Source organism: Elaeis guineensis, chromosome 14 (genome assembly GCF_000442705.2).
Source record: "Elaeis guineensis isolate ETL-2024a chromosome 14, EG11, whole genome shotgun sequence".
Lineage (NCBI taxonomy): Eukaryota > Viridiplantae > Streptophyta > Magnoliopsida > Arecales > Arecaceae > Elaeis > Elaeis guineensis.
The window spans coordinates 38,116,204-38,139,316 of NC_026006.2; the positions used below are offsets into that span (position 1 = coordinate 38,116,204).

At 40.5% G+C, this 23,113-nt stretch overlaps 1 protein-coding gene across 4 annotated transcripts in view; it reads left to right on the forward strand.

Moving 5' to 3' along the window:
* Positions 1-453: 453 nt before the first annotated feature.
* The window catches only part of LOC105034436 (pto-interacting protein 1), a 28,832-nt gene continuing 6,172 nt past the window's right edge, over positions 454-23,113 (forward strand). Inside the window, exons 1-5 of one of the 4 annotated variants that reach the window (XM_010909604.4) lie at positions 454-626; positions 4,353-4,409; positions 17,768-17,879; positions 17,956-18,206; positions 18,281-18,407. In XM_010909604.4, the coding sequence (XP_010907906.1) occupies positions 17,795-17,879; positions 17,956-18,206; positions 18,281-18,407 (463 nt within the window). In that variant the 5' untranslated portion in view covers positions 454-626; positions 4,353-4,409; positions 17,768-17,794. 4 annotated transcript variants of the gene reach the window in all.

The window sequence follows — 23,113 nt, forward strand, 5'->3', positions numbered from 1 at the left end:
GCACTGTCGGGGTGAATGCAATGCTGACGATACATCTAATAAATTACAGCGTCACAGAGAGAGGGGAGGTGTGGCAAGCCCTCAGCATCCGCGCGGCATGTGCTTTCCTACCCAGAGTCGTTTGCTCGAGCGATCTACACAGTCGGATCCGTATCAGACGGGTGGGGATGACTAAAAAGAAATGTCCAAAGAACGAGGATATAACCGTCCTTTGGTAATTTTAGAAGCTACGTTTGGTAATCCGCACCCTGGCTTCGGGTAGACCATCGGTATTCTGACAGCGATGCCACGCCCTCGTGCTCCGGGCAAAGTCTCCCTTGGCAGGTGATCTTACCTCATGCCGTACACGTGGAGGATGCAGGCTGCTGTTCCGGTGACAAGCACGGCTCGCAGCACGGCTCGCAGCGTAAAATCGAACGAGTTGAGGAGGTATGGGTACCTCCGGTGACAAGCACGGCTCGCAGCGTAAAATCGAAGAGGACTCGGACATTCCCCGGCTTCTACTTCGGCCCTCCCATCCTGCGCCGCGCTTGCTGTTCTGCGTGCCACCTCTGGTCTTAGATCGCGTCGCCTCCAAGATCGCTGTTACTCTCTCTCGCGTTCTCTGAGTTCAAAAGGTAATAAAGGTGAGATTTTTTTACCGTAAATTCTGCGATTTCTTATCGGTTTCTGAGTCATTTTACTCTTTCCTGGAAGTTCGTGGGCTTTGAATCTCTGGTCTTTGAGCTTTTTTTTTTTTTTTGACTGAATTGATTAGTATTCAACTTCTTTAGTGGACAGCTTTTTGAATTCTGGATTTCTCTTTTGAATGGTTGATCTTTGTTGATCTGTTATTTAATGTGTGGATGCTTGGGAATTGGATTTTTTTCGGAAGAAGAAATTGGATCTCGGATATGATCATAGAAAAACAAATTCTAGGATAAATCTCAATGGCATTATGTTTGTGTAATGTAGCAGAATTTTCTGCTGAATTCAGTGGTGGTATTTGCCCATTGCGATCTTGTTTCTCTTCCTCTAGTTCCTCGATTTGATATTCTGAAAGGTCGTTATGCGAGGAGTATATTGATTCCTAAGAGAAAGCAACTTTTATTCATTATCATCTCAGATTTTGTGCATAACCTGGTATACATCAGGAGTTGGGAAGGTATGTGGACGTTGTTATGCTTCCATGGTCTTGACATGTATCGTAACTACCTAGTGTTTCTGTTATAATTGGATGGATGGACATATGTAATAAATTTTGTTTACACTGCATGCTAACATGTGAAATAACCCTAAAGGTAGGTTAGGTAACAGCCATGTGGTGATGACAAAAACTGTGTAATAATGAGAGCCTCCTGCCTCGGTAATGAAAAGGAGGTGGAGGGTTCAGGATTGATTTAACAAGGAAAGCATGAAAGCCACTAACTGGAGTTAAGTATTGGATAGGACTATGTGCATCATGTATCCATTGTATGATGGGTTCTCGACATCAACTGTTTAAATTGGTGTAGTATTTAGAGCAGAGATCAGGGAAGCATATGAAGGCGACAAATGAGAATAAGACACTTACCTTTGAATAGGATGTTGAGTACATTCTCTAGTACTTTTACAAAAAATGATGGGAAGATTTAAATGAGTCAATAGACATAACATTATCACTGGATATAGGAGCAGAAGTAGGAGAGAAATCAGAATTAAGGAGTTGGCAATGATGATGCTGACTTGTCTTGACTGAATCATGCTTCTCATTCCTTCTTTGGTAGACAAGACAATCACCTCTTTTGGATTAGTTTTCTGTGTAGTAGGCATAGAGTCATCAAGATTAACTAAAGCCTCAGTTTCATTTTGACTAGTAGATTTATCGAGAACAAGAGGAGAGGATGGATGATGAGGATGAAAAGAATGAGAAATAATAGAAGTAGAAAAAGTAGGAATCAAAGAATTTTCTTCTATCCAACTCATCTCCTCCTGAATGGGATTCCAAGGAGAATTAAAAGATGACTAAGACTGATAGGAAATGACATCCTTAATGACATATGTCCTCTCAGTTTTCAGGGTCAAACAATTTATACCCTTTCTGTGTGGCGGAATATCTGATAAAATCCTTTTAACTGCTTTAGGATCCCGTTTATTTTATTTCATTTTTTTTGCGATACGTAACATGAATAAAAGAAAGGAAACCAAAAATCATGGGAGGAAGAGAAAAGGAATTAAAATTGGGATTTAGAACATATAATGGGCCCTTCATGTCCAACACCTTAGATGGCATTCTGTTAATCACATAGGCTATTGTAAGCACTGCATTTTTTTGTTGAAACAACAATGCCCTTGCTGTCTCTAACAAATGCTTATTCCCTCTCTGCAACACCATTCAGTTGAGGGGTTCAGACACAGGACGATATCACATCATCATCATCAAGAAATATATTCAGTGTTCTCTTGAAGCATTCTCTCATTCTTGTCCTCAGAATACCATTCTGTCAAATTGTGTTTCCACCATCTTGTGAAAATTCTGCATGATAAGCGGCACTTCATCATTGGTTTTCATCATATAAATCTAGCATTTTGAACAATGGTCTGTAAAGCTAACCAAATAACTATAACCATCCATATCAACAATTAGTAAAGCACACCCTAGACATTTGAATGTATGAACTAGGTTGAGAGGACAAGCAATTTTATTTGTTGGAGGAGGGCAAGATGTTCTGCAGTCTACATTGTTTTGCCAACTGGTAAAGAGGACATTGAAAACTTTCATGAGAAGTTAACTTGAACAATTCAGGAAATAAAATTCTTAAAGAACTAAATGACAAATGTCTTAGTTTAGCATGCCAAAGATCAACCTCGGCTATAGCATCCTTATTTTCCCTAAACCTACTATTAGAATTTGAAAAGCAGAGGTGACATTTCCATCAAGAATGTAAAGCCCTCCAACTTCACAGCTCTTCCTAATCATTCTCCTTGCTTGTTGATCCTGGCAAACAAAATGAGTAGCAAGGAAGGCTATGACACAATCCAAGTTTTTAGTGAGACGATTGATTGAAAGGAAATTGGTATCGAAGTTAGGAACATGAAGAACTGAATCAGAGATAATATCTTTACTGATTTTGATGTTTCCCTTTCCAGAAATTGTAGTAATGGATCCATCAACAATTCTAACATTTTCCTATCCTGGACTTAATAAGGAATTAGAGGAAAACAAGGATGCAAAACTAGTCATAATATAAGCAGCACCTGAGTCAATGACCCAAGTTGCACTTATTGAAGGCTGACAAGAGATTAAGGCTGTAGACAAGCATGGTGGAAGCATTGAAGCTTAAGCGAATTGGAAGTTGTTTAACTATTTCAATAGCGGAGAGACTGTACCAACACTAGCAGTAGAGTTAGTCTCTTAGGAGACTGAGCAATAGTGGAAGAGTTCACAGGAAGCCTCTCTGAAACATGACCAGCAGTTGCCTGTGGTTTGTTCTCCCTTCTCTTAGTGCAGTAGGCCTGAGATGAGGATATTTCATTTTTCACCCAACAAGTGCTCATCTACATGTTTTTTCATGCCACAATGAGTGCAATGCAAATCTTCCTTGGAAGTTTCACCATTATTCTTTTTGCTCCCTCTCTTATCTCTTGGAAGATGAGGAAAGCAATGCAGAATGTTCAGGGAGAGCAATAGAAGTATCAGGATTCATCTTCGTCCTTTTGCTTTCTTCACTCTTCAGTGGGGAGGAAACCTGATCCAGAGTGGGTAGCTCCTCTCTTGTTAAAATCTATCCTCTAACTCCTTTTAACATGTTGGGACCATTCAACCGACCCCCAACTCCGACTATACATCAGCCTTATGAATGCGATACTCCGACTAACAATCAGTTAATCGACCGACAGTCGATTATTATCAGCCAACAACGGACAACCACAACGATTCAGTTAACATCCGACTGATGACCATTGGCATATCAAAGTCATCATCCGATGCTCATTCGGGTTTTCACGACTACCGACCTACTACTATTACCGATATATAGTCGGCTTATCTTCCCACGATTACATAAGGCCGGAATGTGCGGAACCAATACATCTAACCGTTATAAACGGTTATCGACTACATGTCACAGTCATTAATGGACATAAACAGCCTATTAACTCTATGATTATGGCTCAATAATGTAGCGCCATAAAAAACGAGACCACGTGCTCGACGGTTACATCAGAATCATCTATAAAAGAGAGATAAATGGACAGCACAGGTAAAGCAATTCTGGGTTGAAACTCTGGCAATTCAAATACTCTTCATCTGCTGTTCATCACTCTCTGCTGACTTAAGCATCAGAGGGTCTCTGTCAGACATAATTCTGATCTGTGAGGATTTTATTTTGCAGGTGTTCTTCATCGGCGACAGGCGATAGGAGATTAGCCGCAACAGATTGGCGCATCAGGTAAGGGGAGAACACAATCAACCATGCCAAAAATCAAAGCCCAACATTCGATAGGTTCAGTGAGGCAGTCTTCCCACTGGAAAGATGTTCCTCCACCTCTAGTGGCAGAGTCCAGTTCTTCGCGTTCTGTAGTTACTGCGGACGCACAAATTGCTGCACTTATGCAGCAAATGAAAATATTAATAGAGGCGGTCCAAAGCCTCTGGCAACAGCAAACTCAGTAGTAGCAGCAACTGCCGGCGTTCTCCCTCTCCTTCTCGTGCACATAGTATCTGGAAGGAAAAACGGTCGTGGATGCCTTCTGCTTCTCCCTCTTTAAGCTCTTCAGGGGGTTCTACCCCTGGAGTTTCTCAACAACGGCGGCTTGACGACTACGAATGCAAGTTCAAAGAGATTGACCGTCAGCTTGTCCGACTTCAAGTGGAAGGTCGGAAGTCCTGCAATGACTACGACTTTTACACTGTCCAGCTTCTCTTTTGGCATATCCTGGATGAACCGATTCTCTCTCGATTCAAGATGCCGCAGATGGAGCCATACGATGGCTCAACCGATCCGATCGATCACTTGGAGAGCTATAAGGCTCTCATAATGATTCAGAGGGCAACTGACGCTCTCTTATGTATCGGCTTCCTGACAATTATTCGGAAGGCTGCTCGAGTCTGATATTCTGAGCTCCAGTCAGGGAGCATCAACTCCTTCGAACAGCTTGAGTATTCTTTCATGGCCCACTCAGCACTAGCGAAAGGCCACCACGAACATCAGACAGTTTCTTCTCTATCAAGCAGGATGAGACAGAGATGTTAAGAGACTTTGTGGCTCAATTCAATGCAGCCACACTTGAGGTCAGGGATCTTAATGAAGATATGGCCATATCGGCCATGAAGAGGGATCTGAGGAGATTCAAATTTACCTACTCTCTAGATAAAACTCTCCTTCGGATCTATGCTGAACTTCTGGAGTGCGCGTACAAGTATATTCACGCGGATGAAGCTGCTTCTGATCGACGTCAGATAGATGAAAAAGGTCAAAAGAAAAAATAAAAGAAAAATAAAGCTTCGGTTGAATCAAGTAGACTGACTATCAATAAGCGAGTTTCACCTCGACGACAGAGTCTGAAGCTAAATAATTATGGTAGATAGACTCCTATACTCCTCTTTCAGCTTTTCGTGTACAGATTTTGATGGAGATCGAAGGAGAGGAGTATTTACGATACCCCCCGTCAATGAAAGCGCCATCGAGGAGCCATAACAGGAAGTACCGTCGGTTCCATCATGATCATGGTCACGATATCGAATAGTGTATCCAGCTAAGGGACGAGATAGAGGTCCTGATGATAAACACTTAATTTAAGTAATTTAAAGCAGAAAATCATATTTAATTTATTTTATTTCTTAAGAATTTGATACTTCTTTTTATGTTTTACAGGAAAGATGATCGCCGATACAAAAAGTCCGATTTGCAGATCAAAAAGACTCAAGTTTGAAGAAAATTGGACTTAAAATAAAATTTAAATAAAAGAAAGATGCATACGGTATTATAGAAAATGAAGATACTATGCAAGAAATCCAAAAAGGATATAAGCGTCATTGTAAAGAAACAAAAGTTTCTTTTTGGAATAAAAAAAAAGAAGGGAGTGTTCACGTATGGTTCATGCGGCATGGACGCGGGCGCAGACGCGAGCGCGGGCGGATGCGGGCGCGGGCGCTGGCGGATGCAGGCGTGGGCGCGAGGCGGGCGCGGCACGGCAGGCAAGCGAGCGCGCGAGGTTCGTGGGGACAGACGAACAGATGGAAGGAAAAAAAAATATATTTGGAAATACTTCAAGAGGAAAAATTTATATTTTCTTTATCTGCTTGTGATCTTTCCATCTCATCCATCCATTTTTTAGTCTTTAGTATTTTCTTTAGTCCCACATCGGAAAACCATGTAAAACTCCTTCCTTCAAATACCTATAAAAAGGCTTTTGTACTCCCATTGGGGGAGGGGTCCAGAAATTCTTCTAGAGCCTTGCATAGAGGAAAAGAAAGGGACTACTCTATGAGCAGCTAGGCTAGCAGTCTCGGGAGTGGAGAAGAAACTTTGTAACGACACAGAGATGGTTTATTGTTCTAAACTTTCTTGTATTTTTTTATATGCAATAAAGATTATGCTTTTTATTTAAATCGTCATGAGTTCTTTATTTGCTCTCTTTTATATGCTTTTATTTATGCTTTCCTGTTAGATTAATATTAGGAACAACTTTTACTTTCCGGAGACACGCCGTGATCTACAGGTACGGGGCGTGCCGAGGAAAGAAGAGTTGTTTACTTAGTACTTTCCGGAGACACGCCGTGATCTACGGATACGGAGTGTGCCGAGGAAAGATAGGTATTTTTCTTAAGATTAATCGCATCTATTTAATTAAAAAAGAGATACAACTCTGTTAGTGCAAATTAATTCAAAACTCCCGAACTCTTTATTTTCTAATTACATCAATTTTAAAATAATTTATTTTCTAAATCAAAACAACGCTTCTTTCTTTTATTTTGTAATCTCAACTTAGCTCAAGGTCCCTGAGGATACAATCTCGACTCATCCTACCTACGTAGTGAGTAGAGTTATTTTTGGTGCTATCAACGACTACGCATCAAATTTTGGCACCGACATATGATTTGGATGATTTCTACGCATCACCTGATTCGACGAGGCTATCTCGAAAAATTCCGACATGATCATCCGACTCAACCTCCCACCAACCAACAACCTCAGCCACAAGCTGAGGAGACACTTAACAATTGACTAACGGCAGGAGTAATCAACATGATTTTTGAGCAATAAAAGAATTGGGGGGCAATTTTCGAAGAAGAGTCGGTAAAGAAACGATGATTCGACAATGTAATTATTTTTTCGGAAGAAGATGTTCGAAGAATATAAACTCTTCATAATGATGCGATCATTGTTTCGGCAACGATAGCAAACTATAATTTAAAAAAAATTTTAGTGGATAATGGAAGCTCAACAGATATTCTGTTTTACTCGATTTTCTCTCGAATGCGACTACCGATTGATCGACTCAGGAGAGTCTCGACATCATTAGTCGGTTTCATTGTAGATGCAGTTATCGTAGAAGGAGAAATTACTCTCCCACTAATTGTCGGAACAAATCCACAACAGAATATTGTTCTCGTGATATTCACGGTTGTCCGAGTTTCTTCGGCTTATAATGTCATACTCGGACGACCTGGACTTAATGTCTTGAGAGCAGTAATCTCGACATATCATCTACTAATCCGATTTTCAATAAGAAATAGAGTCGGAGAGATGTGTGGAGATCAACAACTTGTCCGATGCTGATTCCTACTTTCCACCCAGAATAATCAACCTGAAGACTCTTTGTCTGTTGATAAATTGGATCAAAAAAAAAAAATGAAGGGATGAACCAGCCGAGCAACTGGTTTCCATCCTGTTAAAAGAAGATCCTGAGAAGACGGTCCAAATTGGATCGCAGTTGTCTGATCTAGAATGGCAACAACTAATAAATCTACTAAGAGCAAACACCGACATTTTTGCTTGATTGGCTACTGACATGCCAGGTATTCCTTTGGAGGTAATAACCCATCGGCTAAACATTGATCCAAAGGTTAAGTCGGTAAGACAAAAAAAAATTTTTACTTTCGAAAGGCAGAAGGTCATCGACGAAGAAGTCAACAAGCTCCTTGCAACTAATTTCATTAGAGAAGCAAATTATTCCGATTGGCTCGTCAATGTAATAATGGTGAGAAAAGTCAATGAAAAATAGAGAATCTGCATCGACTATACAAATCTAAATGAAGCTTGTCCGAATGACAGTTTTTCTTTGTCAAAAATTGATCAACTAATTGATATGACTTCGGAGCACCGATTCTTAAGCTTCATGGATACCTTTGCAGGCTACAATCAGATTCGGATGGCATCCGAAGATGAGGAGCACATAGCCTTCGTAACCGATAAGGGCATTTACTGTTATAAAGTAATGCCGTTCGGTTTAAAAAATATCGAAGCGACTTACCAACGGCTAGTTAACAAGATATTCAAGGCGCAAATTGGATGAAATATGGAAGTCTATGTAGATGATATGCTGATGAAAAATCCTCAAATTACGGATCATGTTCGAGATCTGAAAGAAGCCTTCAGCATACTTTGACGACATCAGATGAAATTAAATCCAATCAAGTGTGCATTTAGAGTAACTTCTGAAAAGTTTCTAGGATTTCCTGTGTCACAACGAGAATCGAAGCCAATTTCGAAAAAATAAAGGCTATCATTAATATGAAGCATCTTAGTTCCAAGAAAGAGATACAACAGTTTAATGGAAGGATCACCGCACTCAGTCGATTCATCTCAAGATCGACAGAAAGATGATTGTCCTTTTTCAAAATCTTTAGGCAAGCAAAAGATTTCTCATGGTCAGACGAGTGCCGACAATCCTTTGAAGATCTAAAAAGATATTTGGTATCTCCACCATTGCTCACAAAACTAAAGGTCGAAAAAATTGTCTCTCTACTTGATGACTTTGATGGAGGCAGTTAGTTCGGTACTTGTCTAGGAGAATAAAAACTGAATTCAACGATCAATCTACTACACTAGTAAGGTGCTTCACAATGCCGAAGTAAAATATTCAAGAGTGGAGAAGATGATCTACGTTCTAATCATATCATCACAACGACATTGCCCATATTTCCAAGCATATCCTATTGTCATCTTGACAGATTAGCCGTTGAAGATAATTTTATACCGACCTGATATTTCAGCTTGAATGGTTAAGTGGGCAATAAAACTTAGCGAGTTTGATATCCAATATCGCCCACGATCATCGATAAAGGTGTAAGTTTTGGCTGACTTCATCGCCGAATGTACAATACCTGATAATAATCTTGTGGATGAAGCTAACGACAAAATAAAGCAAGCTACAATTCTCGAGTTTGACTTAACGTCAACATGGATGCTACATATTGATGGAGCATTTAATGCGCAAGGCAATGGAGCTGATCTCATCCTCATCAATTCCAAAGGGGTTATAACCGAATATGCCCTTCGATTCAATTTCAAAGCTTTGAATAATCAAGCCGAATATGAAGCACTCTTAGCCGGCTTAAAAATTGCCAAAGAGCTTGACATAGACAGTCTGAAAGTCTTCATCGACTCATAGTTGATTGCTGGGCAGGTTAAGGGCGAGTTTGAAGTCAGAGACCCTATTATGATAAAGTATCTTCAAAAAGTGAAAGATTTTATGTCCACTTTGAAATATTTTGAGATCTTTCACATCTCAAGAGCAGAAAATGCTCGAGTCGATGCACTTTCGCGACTCGCAATCACTTCTTTTCACTCGCTGGATCGGACATTCATCGAATGCTTGGAACAACCGAGTATTGATAAAGTCGAAGAGATGCTACAAATCAATGATGAGTCAAGTTGGATGGATCCGATCAACTAATATTTGACTGATGGAACTCTACCAACAGATCCTTCAGAAGCCAAACGACTCAGATGGACAGCCTCACAATATATTTTGATGAATGACCAGCTTTATAAGAGATCGTTCTCTCTTCTCTTGCTGAAGTATTTGGGACCGACAGATGCCAACTATGCACTCAGAGAAGTTCACAAAGAGATTTGTGAAAATCACTTGGAGGGCAAATCTTTGACTTACAAAGTTTACGACAAGGATATTACTGGTCCACCATGAAGAAAGATGCAGCTGAGCTTGTCCGAAGGTGTGAACCATGTTAGAAATATGCAAATATACAACATCAGTCGGTCAGTCAGTTGACATCAATTGTTGCACCATGGTCTTTCGTACAATGGAGAATAGACATACTCGGTCATTTTTCTTCGACATCTGGTCAGAGAAAATTCATAGGAGTTGCCATTGATTATTTCACCAAATGGATGGAAGTTGAACCTCTGGCACAAATTACTAAAAGTAAGATGAAAGACTTCATTCAGAAGTCAATCATATGCAGATTCAGTCTACCACACACCATCATCACCGATAATGATTGATAATTTGATAATCAGAACTTCAAAGAGTTCTATGCGAAATTTTATATTACGCATAAACTCACATCAGTCGGCCATCCACAATTCAACGGTGAAGTGGAAGTGACAAACCGAACGATCTTATATAGACTCAAAATCAGATTGAATGAAACTAAAGACCTCTGGATAGAAGAACTATATCTGGTCTTATAGATATATCGAACAACTGCTCGTATATCAATAAGAGAATCATCATTTAATCTGGCTTATGGAACAGAAGCGATGATCTTACTTGAGATCGGATTACCATCAGCAAGGGTGGAACAATATAATGAGCCGAGCAATTCAGAGTGTCGGAGAGCCAATCTAGACCTACTTTCAGAAATCCGACAGCAAGCTCAAGTTCGGATGACAGCATATCGGCAAAGAGTAGTCCAATATTATAATTCAAAAGATAAACCGAAGGTCTTCCATCTACGAGATTTGGTCTTAAGAAAGACAAGTCTCAAAGCCTTTGGATCAGAGAAAATTATCTTCAAATTGGAAAGGACCCTACAGAATAATTGAGACCTTAGACCGGATGCATATCGGCTGGAGACTCTCGAAGGAACAGCTATTCCTCGAACGTGGAATGCTGACAACTTAAAGATATATTATTAATAAAGTTCATATGTACAGTGCTCAGAATGAAACATTGAATTTCAGAATCACAAAAGTTTTGGCCAACTACAAAGTGATATTAGATCGATAGATGGACGATTAATTCCTATCGACTATATTTTGATTTTTTATTGTAAAAACCAACACATCGATTATATCTCGATTTTCATTGTAAAAGCCGATATATCGATTGTATCTCGGTACTGACTATATCTCGATTTTTCATTATAAAAATCGATTTTAGTCGAATGACTATTTATGCCGACTTAGTTTTAACTAAGCGGAATACTATGTCAATACGATCCAGATCGAATTGGAATTATACCGACTTGACTACGGTCAGTCGAAGGATATTCGGTTTGCCATCGTTTATCAAACAACTAGATATATTGACTTGACTACGATCGATCGAAGGATATTCGGTTTATCACCATTTATCTTAATACCTAAAAGGTAATATCTATTGATATTCGACTAACGAATAATTCTACAATTACTACTGAATGATTCGATTTGTCGATCGACATTCGGTAGTCAAACTATGATTCAACGATATTGTAGGTATACAGAGAGGAAAAAGTTGATACTTTGAAAATTTTTCTTTCATTCATTGAAAGGAAGTTGCAAAATTGGATCAACGGTCCAATTACAAAATTTCTGATTACAAAAAGAAAAACAAAAATGCTATACCAATCACCAGTCGTTGTCTTCGTCTTCTTGCTCTGGTGCAGTATCGACGACTGGAACAGCTTCTGGTGCAGTTGGTGCGTCATCTTCGATCGGCGTAGCCCCTTCTTTGGCAGTTTCATCTCCCGAACAAGGAGGAATGATGCTGCTCAAGTTCAAATTTGGATATAATTTTTCGATCGTATCTCGGCCGTCCTCGTATCCGATGTAGTAGAAAGCATATCCGTCTTTGAGAATTTCTTCTTTGAATTCTTCAATATTTTTGAAGTTCTCGACGGTCAGACTCAGGGCTTCCTTCACCGACTCTACTTCAGCTCTCGCGGAGGCCGATTCTAAATCGCAGTGCCAACCTTTTCAGGGTGGTCCGATGCCTTCCGCATTCGGCTTCAAGTTCATCAATGCATCCATCCCTCTCTCACCGAAGCCGATGGATGGAGTGCTTCTTGCTCTTGATCCGTGACTCAAAAGACGAGATATTTTGACGAGCTGACTTAAGTTTGGCTCCAAAAGACTGTAGGTCGGCCGTCAATTGGGAGATCCGCTCTAGAAGCTCCTTCTCCCGTTCAGTTGCCGTCTAGAGTTGTTCGACGACAGTATTCTTCTCGACGGTGATGGCCGTCACCTTATCCATCCACGATCGACGAAAGTCGGTAATCTTTTGATAGCCGCTCTCAAAATCGTGCATGTCATGCATCCACTGAAACAGAAGATCAGTCAAGTCGGATCAGATCAAAAAAAAAACTTATCCCAAGTATCATTGGATAAAAGAAAGAAAATATTTCAGCAATAATTCTGTTCTTCCTGTTCTCCCGATTAGTCGGAAGAAGGGCAGCTTCGATGAGCCGCCTGGCCAGTGCCGGATTGGCCAAGGCTGACTCACCCTCGGAGATCTGAATGTCGACAAGAGTTGGAAGTCCTGCAGATGATCCGTCATCGGTTGAGGTCGCCGGTGCCTTCCCCCGATCTCCGATTGGCAGTCCCGCGCTTGAGAACGTTGGGAAGTCGGAGCTTGACTGCATCCGAGAATGTTTCGCTGGAGGAACGACTGGCACAGTTGCAGATTGTTTGGATTCGGCCACGACTCCCGCTCCAGTCCGAACCTCTACTGATGGAGCTACCGATGGTACTGCTGCAGCTCCGTTGTCTCCTATCGTCTCACTCAAGGTTTACCATACCGTGCCGAACCAGCCGGTACACCCCATCTCGTACCGGACCGACAGAGAACCGGCACGATTCGGCCGGTAAAATCGGTACACCGGCGGTACCGAAGAATAAAGAATGGAAAGTGAGAAAGAGAGAGAGAGGGGAGGGAAGGGAGGGAGGTGGGAGCCGCCGGAGGCCGGCAGTGGCCGGCTGCGGCCGTCGGAGGGCTTCCGAGCCCCGTATCGCCCGATAGGGCTTTCAAGAGAGCAAAAAAGAGAGAGAGAGTACTCGGAGAGGGGGCGGAGAACCTACCGGACAGATGGTGCCTCCGTTGCGAGGCTCCCGATGGCCGACGAGCCGACACCGACGGTCTGAGGGCGGTCGAGCAGGCGGAGCCCCTCCGCGGTTCCGCCCTTCTTTTTTTTGAAACAGACGACGTCTGTTTCGATTTTTTCTTTTTTTTTTTATTTTAAACTTATGAAGTCGGCAACTGGATTGCCGATTTAAGAATTTTTTAAAAAAACAAAAATCGTGAAGCCGGCAAATCGTTTGCCGACTTCACTTAAAATCATGTTTTTAAAAAAATTTGCGAAATAGGGGCGATGCCCCTGTTTCACGCCTGCGGCGCTGCGCGTGGACGGCACCCTCCGACGGCCACGGCGGTCAGTCGGAGGTCGTCCGACGGCCCCGCCGGCTCCTTCCCCTTCCTCTTTTTTTTTTCTTCCTCTTTCTCTCTCTCTATTTCTCTCAATTTCTCTCTTTTTCTTCCGATTCGGGTCGTCAGTTCGGTACGGTATGAAACCATACCGAACCGTACCATCAGTCGGTCGAAACGGCCGGCGGTATCGGTTCAGCAAACCTTGGTCTCACCTTTAGCAGACGGTGCCTTAGGAAGCATTGTCGGGGCCGACAATGCCAAAACTAGCTCGAGAATCATCTCCGACAGAATGTCAGACACCCTTGCCGGTACGGATGGAGTGGCGACCCGACTCTTTTTTGACGGTCAAGAGGGCCCAGCTTCAACTGCTGCCTTCTTCTTGGCAGTGTGCGAGCGAATATCAGCGGACGACACTCGTATCCTCGATTGCATGGCTACAATCAAAACAAAGGAATAAGTATAAAATTCAGAAATAGATAAGAAAAATAAAGTGACCGACTATGTTATACTTAAAGAAGTGATCGAACTAAGTCCGGCATCGTAGATAGCTTGTTCGGTCATCAGCTCTCGCTGTAGTGGAACTGTCATGTCCTTCAGTCGAATGAAATCTTCCCGATCATCGGCCTTTATCCGACTGTTCTCATTAGGGTCAGTCCTCGGATCACCCCAACATGAAGGGAAGCATCAGGAAGAAGAAGAAGAAACGAAAAAAATTTGGTTCTTCCATCTGTGAATGGATGATGGAAGATCAGAAATGAAAGAAAAGCCTTTCCTCGGATTGAAGAATCACCAACCCTTGGTTTTTAGATGAGGACGAAGGACAAAGAAAGACCAAAAAAGAGAAGGACGAGGAACGATCAGTATAAGATGACACAATAGGGCGAAACTGATGATCAGTCGGATAGAATTCTAAGCTAGCTGAGCAGGACAGAGACTGTAGCAGTCAAGAAGATTCCGGACGAACTTCGGAATCAAAAATCGAAGACCGGTTCGAAGGTCCTCGACATAAATTGCAACTTGACCCGAAGGAGGGGAATTCATCTGACCATCCGAGCCAGAAGTGGAAAGTTGATATTGCTTCGGGATACGGTATTGTTCCTGAAGCCATTTAACATGGGGCCTGGATAAAGAAGAAGCTTCCGTTTTCGAATCTGAAGAAGAGTCATCAGCCGGATTCTCCGATCGACTATCTTGAGAAGAAGAAGTTTTTCTATTAGCCATGAAAAATTAGAGAAGAGAAGAAAATCCTAAAACAAAAACCCTAAGGGGAGAGGGACCCAAGGATAAAGACACGAAAACTTGACCTGAAGCTAAAGAGAGGTGCGAAGAACAATACTCGGAGCTCCTAGTACTGAGGCAGCCTTCCAACAGAACCTTCCGTTGCAGAGGGTGGTGACAAATGCAAAGTAAAAATCTGGCTAAAAGTGACTCCATATATATAGGATCTCTCAATGGTCCGGATGAAATCGGTCAAATCTAGATTTCATCAGATAACGACACGTGGCAACATCTAGATTGATCATTGATCGGACGGTTCAACGCACCTGCTCTCGATCGTGCCACCTCACCGTTATCCACGTGAATAGCTTAGAGCCAATGATGTTTTGACACGTGATCAAAATCTACTAGTCAGAATTAAATCATCTGGCGCCGAATTATCTTTCTGAAACGACGGCTCAATAATGAATTCACAGCTATTGAAACAGCAAAACAATCGGAGATCTCTCGTATTTCAAAAACTTATTAATATCAGCAGTCGAGTCGGGGCTCGAGATGACACGTGATAACTCTCTTCATCCAACGTGATAGACCACATGATGATATACACGTCAGACCACCTTGGACTTGAGAGTGGGGGACAACTGTTGGGACTATTCAACCGACCCCCGACTTCGTCTCTACATCGGCCTTATGAACGCGATACTCCGACTAACAATCAGTTAACCAACCGACAATCGGTTATTATCAACCAACAATGGACAACCACGACGATTCAATTAATATCCGATTGATGACCATCGGCATATCAGAGTCATCGTCCGATGCTCATTCAGGTCTTCACGACTACCGACCTACTACTATTACCGATATATAGTCGGCTTATCTTCCTACGATCACATAAAGTCGGAATGTGTGGAACCTACACATCTAACCGTTATAAACGGTTATCAACTACGTTTCATGGTCATTAATGGGTATAAACAGCTCATTAACTCCACGATTATGGTCCGATAATTTAGCGCCATAAAAAGCGAGACCATGTGCTCGACGGTTATATCAGAATCATTTATAAAAGGAAGGTAAATGAATAGCACAAGTAAGACAATTCTGGGCTGAAACTCTGTCAATTCAAATACTCTTCATCTGCTGTTCACCACTCCTCGTTGACTTAAGCATCAGAGGGTCCCTACTGACTTAAGCATCGGAGTGTCCCTGCCGGACACAATTCCGGTCTGTGAGGACTTTGTTTTGCAGGTGCTCTTCATCGGCGACAGACGACAGGGGATTGATCGTAACAAAACACATTATTCAAACCAACCAAAAATTTAAAAGGCTTCTCTTCAATCTGCTTTGGTATAGGTTGCATCAGTGGGAGCTTTCCAACTCAACAATGAATCATGATCTAGTTCCTCCTAAGGACCTTGAAGAGTTGCATAATAAGTGGAAACTGACATCTGTCTGTTTTAAATTTGTTGAAATTGGCATCTTCCTCTGTTTTAAATTTGTTGTCTTGCTCAAGATGATGATGTGATAAACCCTAGAAGTGTTTCTTCTTCGAGAATAAGTAGATTTGACCTTATGCCATATCTTGAATGTTGTATCTAGAAAAGCCATGGTCCTGTAAATTTTGGGTGTCATGGAGTTTGAACAGCCAAGACATTACCTAGGGATTCTCTTTTTTCCACTTAAGGTACCCATCATCATCAGTCTTCTCAAGGTTCTTGGTAGTACCTATGATATACATCAAGAACCCTTGACCAATAATAAAAACGTTGGCAGCCATAGCCCATTCATAATAGTCCTACTCATCAAATTTCATAGGTGTATTAATCTAATTAGGTTTCTGAAACAAAACCATAAATTCTGATTCTCTTTTGTCTAGAACTTACTTCTAATTCACTAATTGAAGACATCTTCAATTCAAGATTGGATTAAGAGAGGAAAAGACAATACAAGATCTGTGGCTGCAAGCGACTCTTCCAGTTCTGAAATACCAACCTGATCTTGGCAAATAACCTTGAGAAACTGCCTTTTGTCATACTAGAATTAGTGTGCATGTACCCTGGTCTAGGTCTGATCACAATCAGATCTCAGAAAGATATTCCTTTCTGTGTAGATCTGATCTAGATCTGCATAGCTACTCCTTTCGGCTTCTAGATCCAATCTAGATCTACGTATTTATTCCTTCTGGAATCCTCTTTCTGTTCCTTAAACCAATGCAATGTAAATTAGGGCTTCTTCTAATTCTTGATCAGCACAAGGGCATCTTTCTTTTCCTGATATCAAATATGAAGATAATGAAGGACAAGAAAGGAAGCATAGGATGGAGAACCCATTATTGAATCACTTCTCTGTTACCATGTTGCGGCAGTGAGAACTTTGCATCAAAGATAAGAAGACAAGAAGAAAAGAAAGAAGGGAAGAAGAGAAGAGAAGAGGAAGAAAATTATTGGAAGAACCAACCAAAAAGATTAGGCCCGGCTACCCCTCTCCTCCTATTTATAATAAACATGTGCAAATTACAATAATGCCACCTATGGTGAACCTATTTTACTCTCTCCATAGACATTTTTCTTGGTTTTCTTTTCTACCTAGGAGTCTCATATCTTGGATGCATATGGGAGATGGAATTTATTTATAATCGTACTTTTAAACTTCTGCTATTCCTTCCCTTTTATTTGTTGAGTACTCACATGAAAGTCCCTTGAACATCCAGTGGACATTTCACATATTTCTTGTTATATATTAGTATATATTTAAAATATAAATGCATAAATGGATATAAAATATATAGATCCTAATGTACTCAAAACATATTAAGTTAAATTTGAACACTCCAACTATGTGACATGCCATATGTATTGTAAGTTTTAAGTTTTGTCATTTCTTTGATAATTTTAACTGTATACCAATGATCCCCTCTTATTATGGATGAGAAATATTGGTTATTGGATGCTCATTGTAGATGTTCTTTTCTTTTGAGAGACTGTAGTAGGACTTGCTTTAAAAAGAGAGAATCATGTCATGCTTTGGATGCTGTGGAGAAGATGATGCCCATCGCACAACTGATAGTGGAGGTCCCTATATGGGAAGCCATTCAGTAGGTAATATGGATTGAATGCAGGATTTTGAAGTAGCTTTAGTAGTATCTGACAAATTTGAATGGCATGTATTATGTAGGGAATGATGGAGCATATCGTGCTGCAGAGCCTGCCCCTAAGGGTGCTCAAACTGTAAAAATCCAGCCTATTGCAGTCCCAGCCATTCCTGTCGAAGAAATAAAGGAAATTACCAAGAGTTTTGGTGATGAGGCACTGGTTGGTGAGGGTTCATTTGGCAGAGTATATCTTGGTGTTCTTAAAAATGGGAGAAGTGCAGCCATAAAAAAATTAGATTCAAGTAAGCAGCCAGATCAAGAATTTTTGGCACAGGTTCGTTAATCATTCCTATTATCTGAATATTTTTTCAACATGCGTTTATGTGCTCCTTATATAAGATTATACAGGTTTCTATGGTGTCAAGGCTAAAACATGAAAATGTTGTGGAGCTAATCGGCTACTGTCTTGAAGGAAATCTCCGTGTTCTTGCCTATGAGTTTGCAACTATGGGATCCCTTCATGATATTCTTCACGGTATGGACCATCATGCTAAAACTCTGTTCTATTGGCTTAAATTAACAAATTGCAATAAGAATTTTCAGTAGTTGTTGATGCATCCCAGAGTTATCATTTCACTATAGTCAATTTAGAGAACCTTTTATGATTCAAAATTAATGGATCATAATGTCAGCCAATGAACAGCTCCAAATCAATAACCAAAAAATTATAAAGTGCAAATCCAAGCCTAGGGTAACTAATGTATTTTGCACAAGGATCACACTAAAAACATCAATGAAACATAAAACTCAATATTCTGCACATAATAATTCAATACCAGCACACAGAAATTTCAAGAAAGAGGAAAGGAAAGCACCGAAATAAAGTAGTCTGAATAAGAAATCAAATGGGCTCTTAGGATATTTAGGGCTAGAGATGGGACAAAATTATTAGTAACGAGAGTCTCAAAAACTGAACTAAATGATGCAAGATTATGGCAGATAGCAGGAATGATTAAAGATAAGGTAAAATATAAAATGAAAGAAAGCAAATAACCATGAGAAAAGTCACTGGGTTTGAAGTTTCTGCCATTAGATAGGGCAAATATGCTGACTTTCATATTGCATGGTGAGAATAACCCCAAAAAGTTTTGGTCATCCGATCCAACAGCACCATGGAGCAACAAAGGGAAGAGTAAGAAGCAAAGAGTGGGTAGCAACAGGCAAATTGCAGTCAGAACTCCCTTGGCTTCAATACTGCAGGCCTGTTAAATAGCTTCTAAGGGTTCCTAGATTAGTTAGAAATCCCAAGTATGAAAAGAGAGGGGAGGGCTGACATGGGACACGAGAAGAGCGAGAAGGATGTCAATTGAAGTGCAAAGAGGGGACTTTCTAACTGGAACAGATAATATAATAACAAGACCAATGCAATAAAGTGCATATTAAGAGCACATTAAAAAATGCAAAAATGTTGTTAACTATTGTACTATAACATTTATGTCTCACTTTTCTTATAATTTCCATTGTTTTGAAAAGTGATTTGTCCTTCGTTTGCCTCTTTCTCTTTTCTTTCTTTCCTTCCTCCTACCTCTTGCTCTAAATTTCTATAAATGCTTTCTTTTCTTTTCGTTTCTTTTTTAATTTTGGAACTGGTTGTTGTCCCTTGTGATGTAATGTTCAAACTCACATCTCCACCATGCCCTTCTTAGGACACTGCCTTCTAACATCTTCTTATGCTGTCCCTAATTCCTTCTTTAACATGCTCTTCTTATTATTATTTTGATTGTAATTCCCAGCTCCTCTAATGGAAGGGGAAAGGAAGTAAGGGAGCAAAGAGCAGGAGGAAGACAATATGACACTGTTTTTGGTAGAGAGAGCTGGAGGGAGATGACATGATACTCTTTTTTGAGTAGGAGTTGCTTGTAGGTTACTATTTTCATGGAAGAGTTGATATGGACTGGACTAGAGCCTATCATGTTGGGGCTATTTCAAGCCAAGTCGGGGTCCATTGCCAAGGCAAAATTGCTTGCTCGAGCCTGGCCCAAGCTCAACATGACCCAACTCACATTTGGGCCAAACTCAGGGTTTGAGCCCCAAAAAAAAATATCAAAATTGTGAATTGGTCCCAGCCCTCCAACGTAGTAGAGATATAAGATAGGAGGGGGACCACAAAAGAGTGGAGAAATAGAGCAGGTACAAGATCAAGAGGTTGGCTTAGCAAATGATGGAGAAATAGATGGGAGTTATGGAGGTTTACCATGCAGGAGCATGGGATTGGGGACTAAGAGATGGAGAGAGAGAGGGGAATCAAAAGAGGAGTTCAGCCTTCTGTTGGAACCAAAGGCTAGATCCACACGATAGTTGGAGGGAGAGAGTAGGAGGGTGGGATAGTTTGATTCAATGTTTTGAAACTCGAACTGGACTGGCCGGGTCAATCAGCGACCGGACAAGTCTCGAATCTGAGTCATTTAAAAATTGGGACATAGAAAAAAAAGGGTCAAAACCAGACAGATCATTTGAATTGATCGATCTGGGCTGAGTTGCCTATCCCCTCAATCTTCTGCTGTCTCGATTTGTCCCCTTCGTTTCCACCGGCAGCCCCAACCTCTCTATGATCCATCACCACCATCAACCTCTCCCTACTTGCCCCCTCACCATTGAACTCATCCACTTTCTGCCTCTCAAAAGCTTCTTCCAGATCACCAACCACAGCATCCCCCTCCTGGTCCTCAATCGAACCATGTTTGTCATTTGATCCTTCCATGAGTTGCCCCCCATTGAGTAGTCAAAGTTCTACTCGCACTCCCTAGCAGCATGTACTACTTGAATGTGGACCTCAACTGCTCGGTGGCAGTGAGCTGACAGGACACAATCCAAGTGATGATGGGCTCAACCTGAGAGGAGTCGAATTAGATCTCAATGGTGTGTCGGTGGAGCTGGTGGCATTGGACAAGCATGTGACTGGGGTGGGGCAAGCAATGATGGGGATGATGGTGTAGGGACTTGGATTGGGGCTGGGATGGCTCAAGGAGATGAAGGCTTAAGGGAAAGACCATGGTGTGCCACTACTATCCACTCTATCTTGAGCCATATCTCTCCTTCAACGGGTTACCTCTCCAAAAGTTTTCCATCTCTTCGTTGTTTATTTTATAGTCTTGGTGATTGGATCATGCGGAAATGGGGTAGCTCTAGGAGGAAGAAGAGGTATTGGCTTCTGAAGCTTATGGTTTTTTCTTATTTTCTGATTTTTTATATTGTTTCATAATTTTTGAAAATAAAAAATATATTTACGATGTTAGCATATTGTCATGCTGACATCACTAATTGGACTAGCCGGTCCAATCGAAAAATATTAGTTTTATATTAGACAAGGGTAGACCAAGTATTGGAGAGCTTGAGAGAAAGGGAGAGTGAGAGAGCTCAAAGATCGAGGGAGAGAGAGAAGTTTGTATGCTAGGAAAAAGGGAGAGAGATAGGACTAAGGGAGGAGTTGGTCATGCCACAATGTTGCTTCTGTGCATGTTTAAGTGGTGCATTTCGAACCCAATAAAGCCCTCTAAGCTTGACTATCGAGATCACTTAAGCCCTATTGTATGTTATAGCTTCTTATCTAGAGATAAAATGTGTTTTTATATATATATACCTAGGAAAAAATGAATTTGATGAGAAGTTATGCACATGGGAGAGCGAACACTTAACCACAATGGGAAGATTTGATCCTTGATAGTCTGCATAAGAGGAAGAAACCTTGGAATGGAATTAATAATTCTAATATTTCTTGGATTGTGGTTATAGCCAGTTCCATTCTTTCTAATTCCTTATCTTCAACTGATCTAAGTGGATCATCAAACTTGATGTGGACAACTTTGACTACTATGGATATCTAAGAGAATCATCAAACTTGATGTGAATCACTTTCATTATTGTGAGAACTCGATGTGGATCATGTTGGCCACTATGAGCAGAGTTAGACAGAATCCAGGAGTAAGATCGTCTGATACTAAATTGATCTGATTAGAGAGAATGAAGATTTTCTTCAACCTGTCCAACTCAGATCTTTCAAAAGAAAAAAAAGATGATGGAAGAATTATGAAAGTAGGGCTTAAATCCTCCTTTCTTTTATTTATTAATTCTTCATATCATAAATTGATGTATTTAGCCCCATTTATAATGGTGAGGACCATCCTTATATAATTCGGATCGAATACCTCTTCTTATCTTCTAGAAGGACGTCCACCATTGAATAAGTTGGATTGGACTCTTCCTAGCTTAAATATGATCAGATCTCTAAAGAATATGATAAATATAAATAACAATAAAAAATGCTAAAAATTTTTATAGGATATAGATCTCGACTTCTATATCAACTTTGTCTTCTGTTGTTCTATCTAGTTCTTCATGGATTGGAAGATAGATCCTAGTCAAAATCTTTTTCGAAAAGAAAAGTTTCGATTTGATCAGTCTGTTTTGAGGTCTAAATAATGAAATTTGATATAATTTAGCCCCTTTAGGGGCTGCCCAAAAGTTGCAGATCTTGAAAAGATATTCAATTTGAAAAAAAAAAAGATCATCTCAATCGGACATCGTATGACTAGGTTGTGGTCTCTTAAAGTTTGGCACACAATTCAATTCTTGTTATAGCAGGTCTCGCTCCTACATTCTATCTAATTCTATTAGAGATCAAGATTTATCATCTAGCAATGTAGACCAAGGCTAAAAACCATCTTCAAATGAAGCGAAGTGGTTCAGCCGCGAGGCAAGGATGTAAGTGTTTCTCCATTTTCAATTCTGATTTAATGAAGTTAAATCCCCTGAACAAGGGAGCTCTGATTCAGGTGGATTATCAGACTTGATATAGATCATTGTGACCATTATAGGTATCCAAGAGAATCATCAGACTTGATATGGATCACTTTCGTCATTACGAGGACTTGATATGGATCATGTTGGCCACTATGAGCAGAGCTAAATAGAATTCATGAGCAAGATTCGTTACATCAAGAAACCGAATCGCGTGCTAAATTTTTAGAGACCATAATCTTATCATATGATATTCGATTGAAATAATATTTTTTTTTTTTAAATTGGATATCTTTTCGAGATTTACAACTTTGAAACTGTCTCTAAAGGGGCTAAATTAGGTCAAAATTTTATTGTTTAGGCCTTAAAACGAGCTAGTCAAATTCAAACTTTTTCTTTCGGAAATGACTTTGACTATGAGTTATCTTTCAATTCATTAAGAAT